Source organism: Orycteropus afer, unplaced genomic scaffold (genome assembly GCF_000298275.1).
Source record: "Orycteropus afer afer isolate SDZICR_OR568_19922 unplaced genomic scaffold, OryAfe1.0 scaffold00006, whole genome shotgun sequence".
Classification (NCBI taxonomy): Eukaryota; Metazoa; Chordata; class Mammalia; order Tubulidentata; family Orycteropodidae; genus Orycteropus; species Orycteropus afer.
The window spans coordinates 13,249,045-13,258,926 of NW_006921593.1; the positions used below are offsets into that span (position 1 = coordinate 13,249,045).

Consider the following 9,882-nt stretch of genomic DNA (forward strand, 5'->3'; position numbering starts at 1 on the left):
TAGAGGACAGAGTGGAACTGCCCACAGGGTCTCCAAGGCTGTCAATCTTCACAGAAGCAAAGCCCAAACCACACCCACTGCCTGGAGTCCATTCTGACCCACAGCGCCCCTAGAGGACAGAGTGGAACTGCCCACAGGGTCTCCAAGGCTGTCAGTCTTCACAGATTCAGACCACCACATCTTTCTCCTGTGGAGTAGCTGGTGGGTTTGAACCACTGACCTTTCAGTTAGCAGCTGAGCACTTTCATCATTGTGCCATCAGGGCTCCTCTTGGAATTCATTAAGGGATGAAGATAACAAGAACCACGGCCCCTGCCCCGCACCGTGGTAACCAGGCTGGTGAACCTCTGGCAGGTCTACCAGAGCCCAGTGTGACCCTCAAGTGCACAGTGCTCAGCCAGTGACAGAGGAGGCTGGCTGGAGCTGGGGGTCCCTCGAGGTCACTTCTCTACACCCCAAGATCCTGCATGCTTGTTCCATATAACCTGTCACAGTGGTTAAGAGCTTACCCTTTAATGCAAGGTCAGCAGTTCAAACCCAGCCAGCTGCCCACGGAAGAAAGGCCTGGGGAGCCATACAGGTGACGGCCCAGAAAGCCCCATGGGACAATTCTCCGCGGTCACGTGGGGTCACCGTGAGTCGGAATCGTCTTCACAGCACACAGACACCACCACCCGCAGATCCCACCCCTCCTAGACCCACCGTCGGATTTGACTCCGTTAGACTCCCGCCCCTCAGTGAGCTACGTGATACACCAAGGCCCCAGTGGGATCCCATGGCGGTGCGAGCCCTGCGGGTCAGGCCACCAGGTGCAGCACCGCAGCCCTACCTGGTCCCGTTCTTCTTGGAGAAGGTGCCCTTCATGGTCAGGTGGCGGCTGTTGAGCTCCAGAGCAGCGAACCCACCGTTGTCCAGGGTCACGGGCTCCTCCATGTTGGAGAGGTTCTTACCTAGGCCGCAGCGAGGACACAAAGGCAGAGGTTTTACAGACGCACCCACTGACCACCTGCCGGTGCTGCGTGGAGCCCGGGGCTGGAGGCCTTGCTTGTAGTGAGAGCTGAGCTGGGAGCGCGGCCACGTGCCCACACCACCACGGCAGTGCGTAGTCTGCCTCCCACCCAGATTCGTGACCTGCCGGCACTCAGTGAGAAAGGACTCCGAATGCATAGCATTTCTCCAAATGAGGACAAGTAAGTGCTTTTAAAACATTCAAATAAAAACATTGGTAACAGAGCATAAGACATTAAGTAGAAGGTAGTCATAAAAACCAAAATAAACTCCGAAACATCGTAGCAGCTCAAACGGGTAAGAAGACAGTCACGAGGGAACAGGCCGAGCGCCAGGCTCCGCAGTGGCTTTTCTGTTTGGTTCAGCACAGAAGCCAACGTCCCATGACCGTCCACGTACTTCTGCTCTGACCTGCCCCATCTCTCTTACGTCACCCAGCTGATGTCATCTGCTGTCTGATGTCACCTGACACAACCCACCCGACTGCAGTGTCTCTCTGACGGCACCTTCTCTCTGATGTCCTTGGCTATCCACCTGCTGTCTGGCGCCGTTTACCCGCCAACATCTATCTGACGTCCTCAGCTCTGATGGCACCTTCTCTCTGACACCACCTGATGCCATCTGCTCGCCAGTGTCATTTTCTCTCCGGTGTCACCTTCTCTCGGGTACCGTCCTCTCTGTGATGTCACCTACCTGACATCATGTAGCTGATACCAACTGTCTGACATCATCTGCTGTCTGACATCATCCTTAGGATGTCATCTGCTGTCTGACGTCATCCTTATGACGTCATCTGCTCTCTGGTGTTGCCCCCTTCTCCGATGCCATCCTCTTTCTGCTCCTCTGTACCTGATGACACCTCTGTCCCCCGTGTCCTCCTGGGTGGCACAGCCTGGCTGTTCTGTGAACATCTGAGCTGGTTCCCCCTCCAGGCTGCCCTCCTGGCTGAGCATCTGTGGGGGACATTCTTCCCTGGAGGTCCTCAGAGATTGCTCATCCTTCCTGCACATCACAGCTCCAACGTCCCCATGCCAGGGAGAACATCCTCACCACCCTCCCGAGCAGTGTCCCCGCCTCCTTCCTCCCTGAGCCCAGCCTCCCCCTGCACCGTTCTCCACACGCCAGCACCAACCAGTGTGTCGTTATGGAAACGTATTGGGGTGGGTCTGCCTACCTTCTGGCCCCGCCCCTGCTGGACCTCTGCGGGGCATGGACTGTATCTGTTAGGCTCCCCCCTGTACCCCCACCTCTAGGGTGGGCCTAAGCACAAACCAGGAGCTTGATCAAGAGTCGTCAAATGCTTTGACACCCCTGAACCCTGAGGGGTCCTCTCTCCTGGGGTCTCGGTACTTGCCTGGCATCCTCTAATGCCCTGTGTGCAAAAGAAAACCGAACAGAACACAAAGAGCTGCTGAGGAAAGACGAGTTGCCAAGGGCAGGAAGTTGAGGGTGGAGGCAAGTGAGCAGGTGGGAACAGGATCGGGGGCACGGGGGCCGGGCTGGCAGAACGGGGGACAAGCAGGAAGGGGCTCAGAAGCACGCCATGACCCCAGAGGCTCAAGTCCTGCCTGTCTCCTGGGCAACAAGGGGGGCATTCAGGTAGACAGGTAACTTTATTCTTTTTTGTCTAGGCATCAACCCCGATATTAAGTGACTATTCCGGGGTGAGGCTGAGTCGAGGAGCCGTGGGCCGGCTGTCTCTCCAAGTCGGCTTTCCTGATGGCCAAGGAGGGTGTCTGCAGACCAGCGTAGGATCCTGCGACAACATTAACTCGGTGGGATGCTGGTCGTACGTCTTAAATCCCACAGGAATGAAATCTGATGTATGGATACTTCATAGAAGTGAGTTCATAGGGAAAAAACACGCCTTTCTTGGAGGGGTGAACCGCTTCCTGTCACATGAGCAAATGTGCCTTGTTCTGTTAACCCCTTCAGCACAGCGACCACGGCTCCCAACGGCTGGGTCGGCAGGCCTGGTTGGCTGTAGTCTGTCTCTGTGACGGCCCCTGTGAAACGGCGTGGGGGCAGCGTCTGGCCTTCCTTAACATCACAGGGAGGAGGCGGCGGATCCCCACGAGGCGGAGGTCAGACAGGCGGTCCCCTGCAGTCTTTTCACCAACTCTGATGCCAAGTGTCCCTCCCACGCAGTCTCCGCTTCTCTGCTGGGTCCCATGACTCACAGTGGCCACACGGAACTCGCAGACCAGACTCATGATAATGGGGTTTACTAGGTGTTCTAGTTACCAAGTGCCGCTCTGACAAGAATATACCACAGTTGGGATGGCCTTAACAAACTCTCTCACAGTTTGGAGGCTTTAAGTCCAAGTCAAAGTGCCAGGCTCTAGGGGTGGGGTGAAAGCCCCTCAACCTTGGGGTCCAGCTCTGCCTCCTGCTCCCGGCCCACTGGAGCTAGAGGCGTTTCTTCACTCAGACAACTGCTGGCTGCTGAGGCTGGAAGCCCCAAGGTTGACAAGTAAAAAGGCACAGTCCAATGTTACCAGACCACAAGGGAGGCCATTAGCTTAAGTCCACTGTAAGTCCCAAGGGCGGCAGAGCATGGCAGGCTGCTGAGCAATGACACAGCTACCTGCGGGGTCCAAGCGTGCCATAGGCTAGAGACCATTTTCAAAGCTTCTCCTTAAATACAGGAAGCAGACCATGGTCCCAAAGGCAGCTACTCAGCTGCTTGTGGTAGATCCCACCACGGAGCTGATTGCCAGTCTCATCATGGGGAATAACTACCACCAGCTGCCCGGCCACTCACCCAGTTCCAGCCAAGCTGATACACAAACCGAACTACCACACCAGGGAAATAACAGGCTACAATTCAGGATCAGAAAGGACTCAGGACAGTTCCTCCACTAGGACAGCAACTTCCCAGTGGTGCCTGCAGGCAGGCCTCTCTCTGGCCCTCAGCCTTTGGCCCTGCAGCCTGGTGGCCTCTGCTCTGCTCGGGCAAGTGCTACAAAGCTCTGTTCATTCTGCGCTAAGTGCCCGGGGCAGCCCACTCCGCCCGCGAGCCTCCTGCAGAAGGGGCTCCGCTTTCTCACTCTGTGGGTGGCAGCCCACTGCACTGCCTCCTGCTGGGTCTCTCGGCTCTGCTGCTGCTGTTTCCCAACCTCTGCTTCTGATGGTCTCCATGTGTCACAGGCGTCTCCTGCCTCCTGAGTCAAGGAGGTTCAGTGCAGGGATCTCAGGTCCAAGGATGCCCCCAACTCCTGGCTCTTCCTTCTCGATGGCAGTGAGATCCCCCTTTCTGCCTTGGGGAGGGTTCATCTGAAGCCCAGTGGGATGGTCAAACTGACCAGCCCCACGGTAGGGTTCCGCTCACCTCATTTCCGTGGTCCCACCCCCACAAGGGTGCCATGCCCCTTATCTGCGTTATTATCAAGCTACCCAATCCCCTTGGTGGCCCACAAGCACCTCACATTTGGATAGTCCCACCCCATCATCTGGTGGAAGTCACAAAGACTATGACTGGAAGGATGACACCAAGCAATCCACTCATCAAGTCCATCTCTCTCAAAAGGACAGACAGTTGACGGAAGCTCCAGGGATGGAGCTGGGCTCAGAGAGTGGTCCTTGTCCCTGTGAGATGGCCCCCAGGGCCAGTCACCGTCTCGGGCTCAGCCACAGCGTGGGTGGAAGCCACGTGCATGAACACAGGCTGATCTGTGGGCAGAACCCATTCTCCTGTCTCCAGCTCCTGTTTGGCTATCCCAGGCTGCCTCCAGAAAGAAGCCGGTGCTTTCCACTTTATCACCGACAGGCGGGTGGGATGGACAAGCAGACGCCAGCCTGGCAGACCCAGGGGGAAAACACACAGCGTTTCAGCTCCGTGTGCCGGGGCCACGTCTGGACAAGGGGCCAGGAAGCGGGAAGCCCACCTGTGCTGCAGTTCTTATACTTCTTCTTCTGTCCGTGCAGAACCAGGGCAAAGACCACCAGCAGGATGACTATCAGGCTGGACAGCGCCACCACCAGGAGGAACCACCACTCCATGTAGAACGGGGCCTCCACTTGCGCTAGAGAACACAGACCACACGACGCTTTACAGGGCTGCCGGGTGCCGGGCGTAGCGCCACGTGGGTGGGAGAGGGGATGGCGGGCCACCCCACTCCCAGGTGACATGGGACCACTGCCAGCCTGGGCCACCGGGAGGCTGATTAACTCGTTTCCGGAGGCCCTGGTGGTTTGTAAGCGGCTCTGCTGACAATCAGAAGCCTGCATGTTTAAAGGCACCCGGTGGGGCACCGGAAGGCAGGCCCGGTGACCCACTTCCGCTCAGCCACTGAGACCCCAGGGAGCGCAGCCGCGCTCTGACACGCATGGGGTTGCCTGCCTTGGCGCTGACTCCATGGCAACTAACAAACAACAACCAGCTGCCCTGAGTCCCGGGATCTCACAGATTATTAAGTAAGCACAAGGAAGCTGGTGCTTACCTTGCATCCCGGGTACTGTCCCGGAAAGAGACCGTACATGTGACTCTGTGGGAGGGTGCCCAGGGGCTGGGAGAGAGACAGACACCAGCCCCGCTAGAAGCAGACTCTGGGTGGTCAGCACAGGCAGGCTTACAACATGCGCCGCGTGCACAGGGCCGACCGCACAGAGCCCTGGGGTGCGTGTGCTTCACATAAAAACGCCCCAAACCCAGCAGTCAGGGGCCGGGAGCCTCGCTGCTCACTGCAATCAGGTGGGGCCCTCGCTGCTACTGGAACGTCCCAGCTGATCCCAGGTGCGGTGCGGTCAGGGGAGAACCAGTCCTCACCGATCTGGGGAACCAGCGGGCCACGTGGCCAGCCGTGCCCCACCCTTGCAGCCCTGGGCCTTTGTGTCTGTGACCCTTTCCTTCGAAGGCGGTGTCGGATGGCCCAATAAGGTAAGCATGGGCCGACCTGTGCTTCCTTGCTAATCTGGAGTGAACCGTTTCACACATTTTCACCGCATCAAAGATCCTGCTGCTAGGTGGGGCCGGGCTCCGTCTCTTCCCAGCCCCATAGCACCCTCCCAGGAATCCAGGCCTGACAGGGAGGAGGACCCGGGGAGCCAGGGAAGCGCGGTGAGGTGGCGCCGTGCTGGTTGCGGGGGCTGGGTGTCCCTGTGGCCTCCTCCCTGCACCTCCTACCACCCCACGCCCCGTGTCCCCCACCACGAGGGGAGCAAGGGAGGCGGCTTCTAACCACCAGGGCAGCAGCAGAAAGGCCACTGGCTTTGACTCTGGGCGGATTTGGGCTTAAATTCTTACATCACCTCCTGATGCTGGGCCCCTCTTCCTTTCTGGGTGGGTCCTGGTCCCATGAGAGGGACAGACCTGTGCCCCAAGGGCCTCCTACCTGACACGGCCATGGTGGGGCTGCTGGGTTCCCCGTAGCCCACGGCGTTGACAGCCACCACACGGAACTCGTAGGACACGCCGTGCCTGAGCGCGTCCAGGCGGATGGTGTGGGACGTGGCGCTCCGAGGAATGTTCTTCACAAACATGTCCCACAAGCCTTCATCTGTGGGAGAAGCCGGGACACGAGTTCCTGTCAGAGGGGCTGCCGAGTGACCCCCGGCCCCGTGCACTTGGACGCTCACGGCCGTCCGAGAGGAGCTCGTCAGATCTGAGGGCCGGGGCACAGGTGTCACACAGGGAGCTGAGGCTGTCCCCTCAGTGGTGCAGGGGGTTAAGCGCTCGGCTACTAGCCAAAAGGTCAGCAGCGAGAACCCATCCAGAGGTGCTTGGGCGGAAAGGCCTGGAGACCCACTTCCTGAAAAGCCTGTGCGGCAGTTCTGACCCACATACGGGGGGTCGCCATGAGTCAGGACCTGCTGGGCAGTGACCAACAAGCTCTGATGCTGTAAGTTGGGGGGGCATTTTCTGGAACATTCCTTCTTCCCTATCCCACTCCTACCACTCTGTTTCTACTCTGGTTTCTGATGGATCATCTTTGGTGATGTCTGGACCCGTCTGCTCCGTGCCGCCCCTGCCCTGCGTACGCACCCCGTCACTAACCCTACGACACGCCTCCTGGAACTCGGCCGGAGGTCAACCTCACCGCAGTAACTCTGGCCCTTCCGGCGCCCCACGCAGCCCACCCGTCCGCACTCTCGGCACCCAGCATTCCTGAGACTGCCTGGGGGCCAGCCAGGTGTTTCACCTGAGCCTGGGCATGACCAGATGTAAGTGTGAGTTTAAAGACACACTGCATTCACTTAAACCTTGGTATGTAGCCTTTGCCCATACTTGTTCAAACTGTTTGCTGAGCAAATAATGTGAGAACCTGGACTATATGAAAAAGGCGTCCTGGTGGTGTAACGCGTAAGGCATTTGGCTGTGAACCAAAAGGTCGGTGGTTTGAACCCAGCAGCTCCATGGAAGAAAGATGAGGCAGTCTGCTTCCGTGAAGATTTACAGCCTTGGAAACCCAGTGGGGGCTGTTATGAGTCAGAACTGACTCCATGGCAGTGAGCTGGACTAGATGAAAAAGAGCGTGAAATCAGGACTGGAGGAAGATTCATTAACAACCGATGATCTGCAGACGACACAGCTCTGCTTGCTGAAAGCCAAGAGGACTTGAGCGCTTACTGATGAAGATCAAAGACTAGAGCCTTCAGTTTGGAGCACATCGCAACTTAAAGGAAACAAAAATCCTCACAATTGGACCAATAAAGAACATTACAAGAAGTGGAGAAGAGATTGAAGTCGTCAGGAATTTCATTTTCTTTTGATCCACAAACAACCCCCATGGAAGCGGCAGTCAGGAGATCAAATGACGTATTGCAATGGGCAGATCTGCTGCAAAAGACGTCTTTAAAGTGTTAAAGAGCAAAGATATGATTCTGAAGACTAAGCCGTGCCTGCCCCAAGTCATGACATTTTCAGTCGCCTCAGGTGCATGTGAAAGCTGGCCCATGAGTAAGGAAGACTGGAGAACTGATGCACTTGAATTACGGTGTCGGTGAAGAATATGGAAAATGCCATGGTCTCCAGGACAGGGAGCAAGCCTGTCCTGGAAGGAGTGCCGCCAGAACGCTCCTTAGAAGCGAGGACGGCCAGACGGTGTCTCTTGTTCTTTGGTCATGTTGTCAGAAGGGGCCATTCCCTGGAGAGGGACATCACGCTTGGTAAAATACAAGGGCCGTGAAAAAGAAGTCCCCCAGCAGGACGGACTGACACGGTGGCTGCAACGATGGGCTCACACACAGCAAGGACTGTGAGGACAGCCCCGGACTGGGCAGCATCTCCCTGCTGTACACGGGGTGAGTTCACGCTCATAGGGGAGGAACACTTTGGCAGAGGAGGGCGAGGCTGGCCGCACGACTCCAAGGATGCCACTGATGCCACCGAGCTGCACACAGGGATCGCTCAGCCGCTGTGTGCGCCCGATAACACCCTCCTTACACGGGAGAAGCCCCCCTGGAGCCCGTGGAGTCGACACGGAGGTGGGCTGTCCGAGCAGATGGCGACTCAAGGCAGCAAAGCCACCCTGGGCAGAAAGCACAGAGTTGGGAGCTAGGCCCCGGGCAAGTCTTCCCCTGGATTCGCTGTGTGACTTTACGCAGATGCCTCCACCTCTCTGTGCCTGCTCTGCAGAATGATGGTAGCCAAGGTGCCGACATCCTAGGTTTGTTGTGAGGACTGATCACATTACTATCTATGAAGTGATTCGGCCAGGGCCTCACACACAGTAAGCACCAGACAGATGTTTGTAAGACAAAGTACAAGGAGGTGGTTCGGCAGGAACCCCGCACGGGGCCTGGGATCACGATGCCGCGGGCGGGATTTTCTCATCAGCACAGGTCTGAGGTCTCCGAACAAGAGCAGCCACCTGGGAGGAGACACGCATCCCAGCAGAGTCACGGGAAGTGAGGGTGATGCCGGAGCCAAGCGTGTCACACACCGCAGACTCCAGCCAGGCTGCAGCCTGGGCCCCAGCAATCCGTGAGCCGACCGCAGTGTACAACACCGTATTCACACGAGACTCAGAGCCTGCGCCGGCCGAGTGCTGACAGTCACAGGCTAATGAAGGAACAGGTGTGAGCGAGGTTTCAAAGGTGCACATCTCTGTGCAGGATGACACGCGGCCCTGCGATCATTCCTAAATATTCCCGTTCCATTTCCCACCAAGAAGCTCATTCCTGCTGCTAACGGCCACGCCGCCTGGTCTCCCAGACACTGGAGCTTGGGCATGGTTCGCTGGCTTTACATCCCGAGTGCCGCATCAGTGTGTGCGTGCACGCCGCACAGCCGCCCTGGGCCTGCAGAGATGAGGCGCTCCCGCCCTCCCCCACCGCATCATCCGGGCACTCACTACACGGACACGCCTTCAAGGGAGGCCCGTCCCACTCTCTGCCCACGCTCTACACTCCAATGCCTGCAGGCTCCTGAGCTGGCGGTCTACGGGACACGGCGGAGGAGAGTCGACCACGTGCTGAGCCCTTCAGGCTCGACTGTTGAAGGTCGACCTTGAACCCGGGCCCCCACCCCAGGAGGAGCTGCCTGTCCCCCCGCCCGGTCCGGGCACTCACTACCTCACCCACCACCTCACCCTCTCCCCACTCAGCTGTCTGCACCACTGGCTCTCAAGCGTTACAAGAATTGAACAACTGTATATTGACATCAGCCATCTGTCTGTCCACCCATTCACCCACCCATCCATCTCTGTGTCCATTCACTTACCTGCCCATCTGTCCACCGACCTGTCTGTGCTTCCACCCACCCACCCACATGCCCACCCAGCCATCCCTCCATCTCTCCATCCTTGCCTCCCAGGCCTCTGTCATGGCCTAGGAATACCATCACTTATTTAGTATCATGAGCAAGTAGCGAGTTCTGGTGGTGTAGTACCTAAGGCACTTGACTGCTAACCAGAAGGCTGGCGGTTCAAACCC

The 9,882-nt window shown here is 57.7% G+C and overlaps 1 protein-coding gene across 1 annotated transcript in view; it reads right to left on the reverse strand.

The window, feature by feature from the left end:
- Window positions 1-9,882, reverse strand: part of SDK1 (sidekick cell adhesion molecule 1) — a 661,119-nt gene that overhangs the window by 16,458 nt on the left and 634,779 nt on the right. Inside the window, exons 41-43 of the mRNA XM_007942892.1 lie at window positions 6,342-6,506; window positions 4,896-5,033; window positions 830-950 (exon numbers count right to left, since the gene is read on the reverse strand). Of these exons, the coding sequence (XP_007941083.1) occupies window positions 830-950; window positions 4,896-5,033; window positions 6,342-6,506 (424 nt within the window). The remainder of the gene's footprint in view (window positions 1-829; window positions 951-4,895; window positions 5,034-6,341; window positions 6,507-9,882) is intronic.